Here is a 12,525-nt window from a genome sequence, read left to right as displayed (position 1 = left end):
CACTCCCAGGCCTTCCCAGATGCAAAAGGATGGCATTTCAAGACTGTTTCTTTGGAAGGGCAGTGATTAGGAGGCAGAATTTTCTGGTTGGCAGGTTTAGTCAGATAGAGGTAGGATGCTGACAACCAGACAACCTACTTTCTGGGGCAAAGCCCCCGTGGGTCACTTTTGTGTTTGAGTGTGACACCTTGAGAAGTTGGGCCCTGGATCATTCAACACTTTAGGGCACTAGGAGCCGTATACTGGGGATTAGGAGGCCTTTGCTCAGGGATCCAAGGCCATTTCACTCTCCTAGCAGCTGTCTCCAGAAGGCTGTAAGGCAGAAAGGCTGGCAGTCCCCTAAAGGGGATGGAATTTGGGGCTAGCTCTGCACCCACCAAAGCCAATTTGCTCATGATCACCGACCACATCTGTGGGTTGGCTAAGAGGGAGCTGGGTCACTTCCATTACCTATCTCTGTTGGCTAAGGCCTCCTTCAGGAGGCCATGGGGAAGAGTGACCAGTCTGCTTAGGATGGGGTGCCTGCTGCTCTCTACTGCTGACCCAGTAGCGCAGTCATTCCCCACCCTGGAGGACAGACTAAAGACAGGTGCCGAGTTCTCCTTTGTCCCAATCCTTTGCTTCCCCCAGATTTCTTGATTTGATCTTTAAAGGTGGGCTCTCCCCAACTCCTCCACTTGTTGATTTAATTTAATTTTCTCTCCCCACTGTCTATGAGTCTGACTCTAAATGTCTCCTTTCCACCCCTCACTACCTTCTTTATTACAAATTCAATTAAAAGAAAAACAGGTGGAAAAACAAAAGAGGGAGCTGGGAACTGGACCTCACGTATGAAGTGACCCCTTAGGAAAGAGTTTGGGGCTTAGCCAGTCGTGGGCTTTCTTATGGGGAGGCTGGATGGAGGCAGTGAGGCTTTATCACTACGGGACCCAATCAACCTGACCACAGTTCAGAACAGAATGGTCCTAGAAGCTGTGGAGGCCAGGCCAACAGAGTGTGCTAACACTGGTCTTTGTCGGTGGAAGGGGCAGTGGGATTGGACTGAGCCATGGCCCTGCATCTGCCTCAGCCTGTAGCTCTGACCTCTTGAGGGGAAGAATCTGGACCTGACAGTTGGCTGCCGTAGGCTCCCTGTTTTGCCAGCACACAGAACAGCAGTATGAGCAAGGGCTTACGTGGCACCAGATGGTAGCATTCTGATGTTAAAGGGCTACCATGAGTCAAACGAGGAGACACTGGAGGTAGATGGCACAGCATAGGGAGAAAGATGGTGCTGGGATTGTGGCCAAGCCGTGGAAGCAGGTTTGGCTGGGTCCTGGCACATTCCTGTGTGCTTACTCAGCCAAAGATGAGTAGGTTTGGCCCTCCTGGGAGAGGCCAGGGACTTTTGAGCTACCTGATGTGTCTTCCACAGAGCTGCCCACAGGTCTCATCTAGGGACATGTAGCTGTCTGGGACACAGCTTGGACTAAGAGGCTCAAGACTCGAGGGCTCTGGAGCAGACAGGGGAGGCAACCATGGAGTTCTTGAGGCTGAACTCTGCCATCCTTATTCCTTTCCTATTCCTGTGATGCCCTTTTCCCACACCTTGTTGGGAACTGAGTTGGGCTGGGTAGGTGTGAAGCTACTGAATAATACATGTTGCTGTTCTTAATCCTAATAGGAAGCAGGTGAGTAGTGCTATATCTCTTCAATGAAAGAAAATTCAAGGCCTGGCACACTGATGGAACATTTGTTTACATGCATGTGGACCAGGATTTGATTCTCAGCATGAAGCAGCAGCACCACCACACTCCCCTGCCTAAAGAAAAAGAAAAAAAAGAAAAAAAGAAAAAATAGCAGGATAGTGGTGGCTCACGCCTTTAATCCCAGCACTGGGAGGCAGAGGTGGGCGGATCTCTGTGAGTTTGAGGTCAGCCTGGGCTACAGAGCGAGTTCCAGGACAGGCTCCAAAGCTGCACAGAGGAACCCTGTCTTGAAAATACAAAAAAAACAAAACAAAACAAAAATATTCAAATAGGTAGTCTTATACAGTGTTGTTTCCTGGGCCACTCATCCTTACAGACTTGTCAGTTCCCTTTCCCACCCTCTTTGTGGTTGTCCTCCAGACCCCTGTGTAGGAGCACCCCATAGTGGACAGCCAGAGTGAGGAAGTGGTTGGGACCGCTCTGGAGAGGGGGAATCTTTCGAGTTTTCAAGGTTTAATGGGAGGAGGGGCAGGCAGGAAGACTGGAACAGTCACAAGCTGCAAGGAATTGGGGTAGCATGGGAGGTGAGTTGAAAGAGGCCCCGGGGTGGGGGGGCCACAGAGCAGAAGGGAAGCCTGGGAAGGAGGGCGGTGGGGCTGCAGAGGCCCTGGTAGTGTGGACACTTCTAGTTATTACCTTTTGTGGCTGCCCTCTTGTGTCCTTATCTGGGAAGACAGGGCAGCGCCTGCTTCTTGAGCTGAGGTCTATGGACTACAGGCATGTCCGTGTAACTGTGACTGGGGCTTGTCAAGGGGTGATTTAGATGGCAGACTTCCGCTAAAGATGAGTGTGAGCATTCACATGATTTGATTCTGAGGACAAAAGAACGTAAAGGGCCAGAAGGGCCTTTGGGGTGGAGACAGGATAGTCCAATGGGTACTGGGTGTGGCTGCTCTCCTTTCAGGAGGAAGTAGGTGTGACTGGCTTACCGGGGAAAAGCCCTGCCTACCCCTCCCAGCAGCAAGTGTCCATACACAGCTCACAGCTGGCTCTGCCATTGAGCCTGCCATGTCATCGTGGGACAAGGACCACCTGGGCTCTAAGTACATGGGCCTCTGGGACTTCAAGGCACGAACAGATGAGGAGCTGAGCTTTCAGGCAGGAGACCTCCTGCATGTTACCAGGAAGGAGGAACAATGGTGGTGGGCCACCTTGCTGGATGCGGCAGGCAAGGCCTTGGCTGAGGGCTATGTGCCCCACAATTACCTGGCTAAGAAGGAAACTGTGGAGTCTGAGCCGTGAGTGGCCCTGGAGAGCTGGCACAGGGGAAGGGGTGGGCCTTGGGCTGGACTGGGGCAGCCAGAGGGTGTAAGATCCTAGCTAGACATTCAGTTGGTCATACTCTGATCCTTAACACCCTGGTACGCAGGGTTGCTGGTGGGGCCATGCCTCTGCGTGACACTGGGGAATGGGGCCTCCACTTTGGAGCCCACCCATGACCACTTCCAAAAAGTCGTAAGTACTGTTTTGCTAGGACCCAGATAGGACAGGACAGAAGGGCCCAGTGTAGATTTTTAGGAGGGTGTGAGAGACAAGATCTGTGTGGGAATTCAAGAGCTGTTGGGGGTGTGAAGTTTGTTCACTTTCCAAACAGCCAGAACCAGATGTGCGACCTAGTTAAGGGAGACAGAAGGCTGCTGGGGCACACCTGTCTATATCACCTGTTGGGGGTACATGGTGCAAACAGTGATGTGTTTTCATGCCCCTCAAGCACCTTAGTCCATTGTCCTGGTCACCCACATACCTGAGCCCTTAGAAGCTTTGAGGAACTACAATAGTGCTTGGTGTGGGCATGTCCACAACCACCCAAGGACCCAAGCTGTATAGGTTGTTCTGGGCTAAGGCTGGGAAGGGATTTCTTATCCAGAAGGAGGGATTTCTTGTTTCCCTACTCCTCATCCCACAACGAGCACCTATTGTATGTAGCCGGAAGGTTTCTCCATCTAGCCTGGCCCCGTGGTCCCTCAGCTTCTTATAAAATAATCATTCAGAGGCTTAATATTACTTACAAACTGTATGACCTCTTGCTAGCTAGCTCTTATAACTTAACCTATTTCTATTTAAAGTTGCCATGAGCCATGGCTTACTGGTACTTTCACATCTTGCTTCTCCTGAGGGCAGCTGGCGTCTCTCGCACCTCCACCTTTTCTTTCCTGTCTCTCTCCTTGGATTTCCCAACTGCCTCTAAGCTGCCTTGCCAAAGGCCAAAGCAGCTTATTTATTAAGCAATGGGAACAACATATATTCACAGCATACAGAAAGATATCCCCCCAGCAATTGTGTTCAATGGAAGATCGTGAGCACACAAGGAGACAAGAAACAAGAGTAATAAATGATACCTAGGACAGTTCCAGAGATAGGGGTTCATAATGGGAACAAGGTAGGCATGGGTGGTGTACATAAAAGACTAAGAAGAGTCAGGTGGTGGCACGTTTTTAGCACTCAGGAGGTAAAGGCAAATGGATCTCTAAATTCAAGGGCAGCCTGGTCTACATAGAGAGGTCCTGTCAGAGATAGACAGAGACAGAGAGACAGAGAGACAGAGATAGACAGACAGAGAGAGGGAGGGAGGGAGGGAGGGAGGGAGAGAGAGAGAGAGAGAGAGAGAGAGAGAGAGAGAGAGAGAGAGAGAGAGAGAGAGAGAGAGTCATGTGGCCAATATAGCAAGAGCAAAGGCCCTGAGGTCCTGAAAACCTAATACAGATGAAGTCAGAGGAGGAGCAAAGCAGAGGAGGCGAAGTGGTCGGGGGTTAGTAGGAGAGATTCTTTAGCTTTGCAGGACTTGAGGAGGTGGGCTTCAAGAGCTTGAGCTGAATGTTAGGCTCCTATGTGGAGCCCATGTTCCAACTGCTCTTGAGGGAGTTGGAGACTCCATGGGCAGAGATCACCTATGTAATTCCACAGACTTTCACCTGTAGTTCAGTTCAGGCATGTCAGTCCCTCCTGTTGGAAGCCAGTAGGTACAAATGCTTTTGAATGGGAGAGTATGTGCATGTGTGCCATTGTGTCTGTGCAAGTACATAAGGGTGTGCTTATCAGTATATGTGCATGCTTGTGTAAGTATGCACATGTGAGTGCATGGATGGGTATGTGTGTCTGTGCACATAAGTGTGCATGTGCAAATGGCTATGTGATTACGTGAACATGTGTATGGAAGTATAAGCCAGGAAGAAGCACTGGGGAGCTGCTGTTGAGATCCCTCTCCCACCTATTTCTGGTGGGAGGGCTGATGTCTGTAGCTCTGGTCCCACAACCTGCTGAGACATCCACATGATGGGACTGCAGACCTTTGCGGGGTGTGGGGGAGGGCTGATGCACAGGTGGTCATCGTTCACCAGACAGTAGGCTGTGCTTGCCCATCCCACTTCTGGGCCACTAGGACTTTCCCTGGTGTCCAGAACCAGCCATTTAGGACTTTCAGGGTCCATGATAGGCCGAGAGGCCTCTGCAGGGTTGGGAGCAGCATGCGAGACAGCTTGGTTGGGGTTGGGAGTGTGAGATAGGAGTCAGGGGTAGCTAGGACTCCAGATAGACAGGGAAGGGTTAGATAGTTGAGAGACAGGCTGGATGTGGGGCTGGGGTAATATACTGAGGCTGACTTTCTTCCCTGCAGGTGGTTCTTTGGTGATATCTCCCGCCTAGAGGCCACGCACAGGTTGCAGGCTGAGGACAACTCAAAGGGTGCCTTCCTGGTCAGAGTCAGCCACAAGGCAGGAGCAGACTATGTTCTCTCTGGTACTTCTTCTCAGACCTCCCCCCACCTATGCTAGCTCTGTGGCTTTCCTGACCACATGGTGATTTGCCTTTCTTCCAATTGTGAAGTCTGGGACATCTTCCTTTTCCACTGGAAGCCCTGACCCCTCCCTGTGGTCCAGCTACCCACTTTCAGCCTTTGAGAAAGAAAGCCAGACACTCTTCAGGTTGGGTTGTTTCCCTGTGCTTTCTGGCATGTCCTATGTGTGTCATGGAAACCAAGGCTCCACAGGTGTCCCACTGTACACACAGCCCAATAACCTAGGAAACAGAACAGTCAAGGCTTATGACAGGAGTGCCAGGTAGCCATGTGCAAGCCGTGTCCATGGTGGAAGTAGGGGCAGGCAGAGGGGAACATGCAAGGTGGGATGCCTGCTTACACCTCCTTCTGCCGGCCACCCACCCCAGTGCGGGACACTCAGGCCGTGCGACATTACAGGATCTGGGCAGACGATGTGGGCCGGCTGCATCTGAACGAGGCGGTGTCCTTCCCCAGCCTGACTGAGCTTGTGGACTACCACAAGATCCAGAGCCTGTCCCATGGCCTGCAACTGACTATGCCCTGCTGGAAGGTAGGCCACTGGCTCCTCTGTGACAGAGTTGCTCGGGGTCAGACAGGTGGAGTACCGTGTTGGGGCAGGAGGGGCTCAGAAGACGGTATTCCTCTTGGCTGTCACTCTTATTACACTGGCTCACCAGAGCTCAGTTGTTCTGCTAAGTCCTGACACCTGGTAGGCCCAGTGACAAGGGTCACTGGCCAATTGCTTGAGGGGGCTTATTGACCTTGGTGGATGAAGACAGCTGCATTTTTATGCAGGACTCTCCGATACTACTATGCTGGATGTAGCTCTAAATTTAAAATAGGGCTCCTCCTGTCAGGCTCAGAGCAAAGCCTTCCTGAAGACAAGCTGAGTGACCCAACTCTTCTACCAACATCGGCCTTTCTGTCTCTCCAGCACAAAACTGAGCCCTTGCCCCACTGGGATGACTGGGAGAGGCCAAGGGAGGAGTTCACACTCTGTAAGAAGCTGGGGGCCGGCTACTTTGGGGAGGTCTTCGAAGGGCTCTGGAAAGGCCAGGTCCGTGTGGCTGTGAAGGTGATCTCTAGAGGTGAGCAGGCCCAGGCCCAACTCAACTTGGTCACATGCTACTTGCCCACTAGTCCTGCCAGTGGGCACTTCTGGTCTCTCCCCGCTGGGGTATCCCAGCGTATTACTGGGCACCTACAGCATCATGGTGAGAGTAATTTCTTTCACTTGTACCCATTTTTATTGAAACAAGTCACTGGAAATTTGAGCTTTACCTAGAATCCCAGCCTCACCCTCAGGTTTATACCTGATACCTCAAGGATCAGGTAAGCCAAGACCTTGTAAACATCTAGCTGGCAAATGTTGACTTTGGCAGTTGTGACCCAGTAGGGCATAGGAGGGCAGATGGACACATCAGGCTTGGGGCACCGAGGCCTTGCTTGTGGAGGCTTTAGTGTCGTAGGTTGGGGGCTAGCCTTTGTCTTCCTAGGCTGACCACATTTCCTGAGCTGCTTCAGGCCTGGGCCTCCAACCTGGGCACAGGCCAAGGGCTGTATCCATTGAGACTGGTGTCTCTCAGATAACCTCCTGCACCAGCACACCTTCCAGTCTGAGATCCAGGCCATGAAGAGGCTGCGGCACAAGCGCATCCTGGCACTGTATGCTGTGGCATCTGCAGGGGACCCCGTCTACATCATCACGGAGCTCATGCCCAAGGGGAGCCTGCTGCAGCTATTAAGGGGTAAGTGGCAAGCTCCACACTCCTCTCCCTGAGGTGAAAGTGTTGGAGGCAGCAGGAGACTCACACAAAAGAGCCAACAGATATGCAGATCCTAGTCGTCCATGCCTGACCCACACAAAGCAGCCAGGAGTTCCTAGGTGAGCTTGTTGCTTTCTTGTTTAAGAAGTTACTTATTTTTTTTTTTAAGTGGTGGTTGGTGGGGTGGGAGCTGGAGAGATGGCTCAACAGTTAAGGTCATTTATTGTTCTTATAAAGGACCGGGGTTCAGTTCCCAGCACCCACATGGTGGCTCACAACCATCTATAACTCTAACTCAAGGGGATCTGACATTCTCTTCTGGCCTCTGTAGGCACCAGGCATGCATGTGGTACACAGACATATATGCAGGCAAAATAATCAGACACATAAAATAACTAATGTAAAGCTAATCATAGAAGCATGCATCTGTTATACCAAGGCTCCAACAGTGAGATGGGAGGAAATGGAGAATCCTTATCTGGCTCTGCAGCAAACAACAAAAACCCTCCTTGACATGTCAATAGTAAAGACTAACACCCAAGGTTGTCCTCTGACCTCCACACACATGTATACATACACATTATACATACACAGCAAAGAAAAAAAGCCATTGACTTAAAATATGACAAATCTACCAATTGCTAATCATAAAATTTGAAAAGGTACAGATAAGTACAGAGAAGAGCACCCACCCACAATTCCTATACCCATAGTTAACTGAGGTCACTATACTATAGGTTCTATGTAGCCTGCTAGTGACCTGCTTCAGCCTACCAGCTTCTCTCTCTTCCTGAGACCTGATGTTCAGTCATCCCTATACATACTTACATCCAAACACATGTAAAACACTGACATACACAAATACAGACATTCACACATGGCACAGACACACCCTCACACATGTAGGCACAACTCATCTCACCCACAAGAGGACACCACTGTCTGTTTTCGTCAACACAAAACCAGACCATCTCTACTAGTTAAGATGCTGTGCAAAGATGCCACCAACTTCATACAACAGGGGAAAGCGAATGTGGCAGTGTAGGACAGTCATGCCTGGGGGTATATGTATTAACATATCACTAGCTTTTAGAAGATTAAAATTGTATAGTCTACAGACTTCATAAGCAGTTTCTGCAGGAAGTAGGCTTCAGAGGCGAAATGCACGCCCCCTGTAGGTGGAGCACTTGCTGATGTACAACCTTTAGAGAGTTCTATACCAAGAATATCTTGCAGCAACATCTCTGCCCTTAGATTGCTTTATAATTTCCAGAAGGGGTGTGGGACAAAGAGTATGTATGTGCTCTTTGTCTCTAGGTACTGCAGAAGGTCTAGGACTGTCCACTTTCCAAATAAGCCAGACCAGCTGCCCGTTGCTGGAGCCTTCATAGTCCCAGCAAATGAGGATTGAGTTCTGGCCTACTGACTCTGGCCTCTGATCACCCTGCAGACTCTGATGAGAAAGTCCTGCCTATTTCGGAGCTGGTGGACTTTGCATCACAGGTTGCTGAGGGCATGTGCTACCTGGAATCTCAGAATTACATCCACCGTGACCTGGCTGCTAGAAATGTTCTCGTTGCAGAGAACAATCTCTGCAAAGTGGGGGACTTTGGGCTGGCCAGGCTTGTCAAGGTAGGACCCTCGGAAGTAGACGCCAGAAACAGGATATGGGGTTTTATCTCCCAAGTCTTGAGGTGAACCCAGCCATGGGCAAGATAGAGCTCTTGATAGGGTGGCATTATCAGGCAAGGAATGGCTTCATCCATACAGCCACAGCCTTGTTTATGGCCATATTGGGCCAGCTCTGGGTACCTTGTACACAGCCATGTACAGTGAGCTTTTCCTGTCCTCACACATTGCAGCTCTCACCTTGTCATGCCCCTCCCTGCCAGAATCCTGGTGAATTGGCACTTTTGATCCACAGGGCCTAGCCATGATTCTAACAACATTGGTAGCAGTTATCTCTGGTAGCAGTGGGGTGGTGTCAGTGGGTCAGATGATAAGGCAGTGTGTTTACATGTGCCCACTAGGACTTTGGCGTCCATGCCTGTCCATGCTACACAGGAAGGGTACAGGGGCAGCTCCCTCTAGTGTCAGGGCCCCACCATAAGCCATCTTCTCACAGGAGGACATCTACCTTTCCCACGACCACAACATCCCCTACAAATGGACAGCACCTGAGGCACTCTCCCGAGGGCATTACTCCATCAAATCTGACGTCTGGTCTTTTGGGGTTCTCCTCCATGAAATTTTCAGCAGGGGGCAGATGCCCTACCCAGGTATTGCCCCAAGAATATCCCCAACTATGGATTGGCAGTGAGGTGGAGTGGGGGCAGGTTTTGGATGGCTGACAGAGATGACAGGAGGTGCTTTCCAGAGCCTCAACCAGACCCCACCCCTGTTCCATTCCTTGAGCATCCAGGAGCACACTGCTGAGATCACCTCCTGGAGACACTGTCCTCAGGGAAGTGTCTGATACACAGCCACAGACGGTGTGCTAGAAAATGTCCAGAGCATGGTGGTGGTCATTCTTGTTGGAGACAACATCCAGGGAGGGACCAAAGGCAGCTGGGTGTGGCTTCCAGGGATTGGAGGGTGGACATTAGCCTCTTAGCTCTCATTTCTCTCCTCCCATGGGCCACAGGCATGTCCAATCATGAGGCCTTCCTGAGGGTGGATGCCGGCTACCGCATGCCATGCCCCCTGGAATGCCCACCCAACATATACAAGCTGATGCTCGGCTGTTGGAGCCAGGATCCCAAGCAGAGACCTTGCTTCAAAGAACTGTGTGAGAAACTCTCAGGCATCACCAGGTATGAGAACCTGGTTTGAGCTCCTTGGACGTGGCCAGGACCCACAGAAGAGAGGCTTCATGATTATTCTGGACCTCCATTGAAGGTGTGCACCATACTTCAGCCTACTGAGATGAGGCGGATAGGAAACATGCCAAACATACCTCAGCTACTGCATGCTGTCAAGCAAAGAGTGAAGAGGGTGCCAGACTACCTTCCCATCTATCCTCTTCCAGGAGGCAGTCCACAAAATCCAGGCAGCCATCCTGTCTTCTTCCTCCCTTCTCCTGTGGAGACTTCATGTGACAGAGAAGCCAAGAGTCTAAGCAACAGGCCTGTAGAATTCTTAACAGCATATCACTTTCAGAGCATACCTGTCCTTGGTCACATCTCTGCTCAACTGCACACACACACACACACACACACACACACACACACACACACACACACACATTGGCACCTTAATTCTACAGGCTCTTATGCTACAGAACAAGTTTTAGAGCTTCAGGTCCTTTCCCTTCAGAGACAGCTGTTTCTGTCCTGAGCTCCCGAGACAGAACACTCTAGAAAACTACTGACCTCATGCTCTGCCTCACCCTCCAATACAGTTCTCAGAGATATAACTGTCACTAGATAGGGAGAACACAGAAAAACATTTGGAAACAGGGCAAACTAAAACTCTTAGAACTAAGTCTTTTGCATAGACATTAGTCCATCCTCCTTCCTGTTGGGACCTGAATCTTCCCAGATGGCTCTGGTCCAAGGCTGTTTTCCTCATGTGTCTCCAGGATTCTGAACCCATGTTTGACTCCCTGAAGTCCAGCCAGACTATCTGCTCTCTATGTCAGCTCCTTATATACTTTATATACCTTATATACATTAGGGCCCCAGTTCTGATGGGGTCAGAGTACCCCCAAAAGTATCTACCAGAGGCTGCCTTACTGGAAGTGGGCATAACCCTCTCAGCACATATCTACCACCAGTTTTCAGACTGACCTCTCAACCTCTCAAGACAGGTGAACATGCCCCAACCTCCCTTGAGGAAATGTCCTCTCTGTGTCCAAGAGATGACACTTTCTGTACTGCTTCCTGTAAAGTCAAGCTATCTTTTAAAAATATAGTTCTCAGGCATATAACTGTCACTAGATAGGGAGAATACAGAAAAACATTTGGAAACAGGGCAAATTAAAACTCTTAGAACTAAGTCTTTTGCATAGACATTAGTCAAAAATTTTTCTATGTAACTGAACCTTTCATTTTTGCCAAGAACAGGATTTGGGCCAGGCTTGGTGGCACATACCTTTAATCCTAGCACTTCAAAGACAGAGGCAGGCAGATCTCTGAGTTAGAGGCCAGCCTGGTCTACATAATGAGTTCCAGGACAGCCAGAGCTACATAGAGGTCCTGTCTCAAATAAAACAAAATAAAACCCCATAAAAACAAAACAAACAACAACAACAGCAACAAAAAAAAAACCTTCACAATTCTGTTTAGACTGGTCTAGAGATGAGTGCTCATTAAATATTCCTAAAACCTCTCAGAAATACCAGAACAAGGTCAAAAGATCATGATTTAGAATAATCTTTAAGAGTGTTGGTAAGATAAAAAACAGGTATGTTTTCAGCTATGTCAACACTGAATACAATACAGCTAGACCAGTGGTTCTCAACCTTCCTAACGCTGCAACCATTTAATACAGTTACTCACGTTGTGGTGAGCCCAACCATAAAATTATTTTTGTTGCTACTTTATAACTTTGTTTGTTATGAACCATAATGTAAATATTTTTGGAGATAGAGGTTTGACAAAGGGGTCATGACCCACAGGTTCAGAAACACTGAACTAGCCCCCCCCCACCGCCCCCAGGGTTTAAACAAGTTTGTTAATTCTACTGAGTATTTAAAATGCTGAGACTAGGAATGAAAATCAACAGTAGCATACAAAGGAAAGACATGAGGGGTAGATGGCCTTTGCTTCCGTGGTGTTGGTGACATTTGCTTGATTTGTAAACAAGAGCAATTTTGTTGACACCTTGTGAAAAACCTTCATGACCATAACTGTTGAATGAACAGGAATGTAAGTTGAGTGAAAGTTTAAATAAACTTTTCAATAATAAAAGTCATCTTAAAACCTTAAGTTTGTTAAGGCTTGGGAAATTTTAGTTACTAATTCAACTTTGGGGTAATTCCTAAGGAAACATAAACTTAAGCTTGTGGCCTCTTGATCTTACACACGATGGATGTGCTAGGTGTGCTTGGGTCTGTAGTGAGTATGAGAAGCTGTATAATTTGAAGGACATGCTGCTCCAGTGCCTGCAAGGGTTTTCTTCAGTGGCATGCTGTCATGGGTGCTTACTTCCTAGTTTGCACTAGAACTAGAGAACCTAAGAGTTAAGAATGATAATATGCCGGGCGGTGGTGGCGCACGCCTTTAATCCCAGCACT

The 12,525-nt window shown here is 49.3% G+C and overlaps 1 protein-coding gene across 1 annotated transcript; it reads left to right on the top strand.

Moving 5' to 3' along the window:
- Positions 1-1,952: 1,952 nt before the first annotated feature.
- On the top strand, positions 1,953-11,460 carry Ptk6 (protein tyrosine kinase 6). The gene is made up of 8 exons (XM_028885278.2): positions 1,953-2,986; positions 5,362-5,483; positions 5,910-6,073; positions 6,458-6,611; positions 7,110-7,271; positions 8,740-8,921; positions 9,415-9,568; positions 9,934-11,460. Exons 1-8 carry the CDS (start codon positions 2,757-2,759, stop codon positions 10,119-10,121), a joined length of 1,356 nt encoding a protein of 451 aa, XP_028741111.1. The 5' UTR covers positions 1,953-2,756; the 3' UTR covers positions 10,122-11,460.
- The last annotated feature ends 1,065 nt before the right edge of the window (positions 11,461-12,525 follow it).

This window comes from Peromyscus leucopus, chromosome 4 (genome assembly GCF_004664715.2).
Source record: "Peromyscus leucopus breed LL Stock chromosome 4, UCI_PerLeu_2.1, whole genome shotgun sequence".
In the NCBI taxonomy this organism is placed as follows: domain Eukaryota; kingdom Metazoa; phylum Chordata; class Mammalia; order Rodentia; family Cricetidae; genus Peromyscus; species Peromyscus leucopus.
This window is presented reverse-complemented; position numbering and strand designations above follow the sequence as displayed.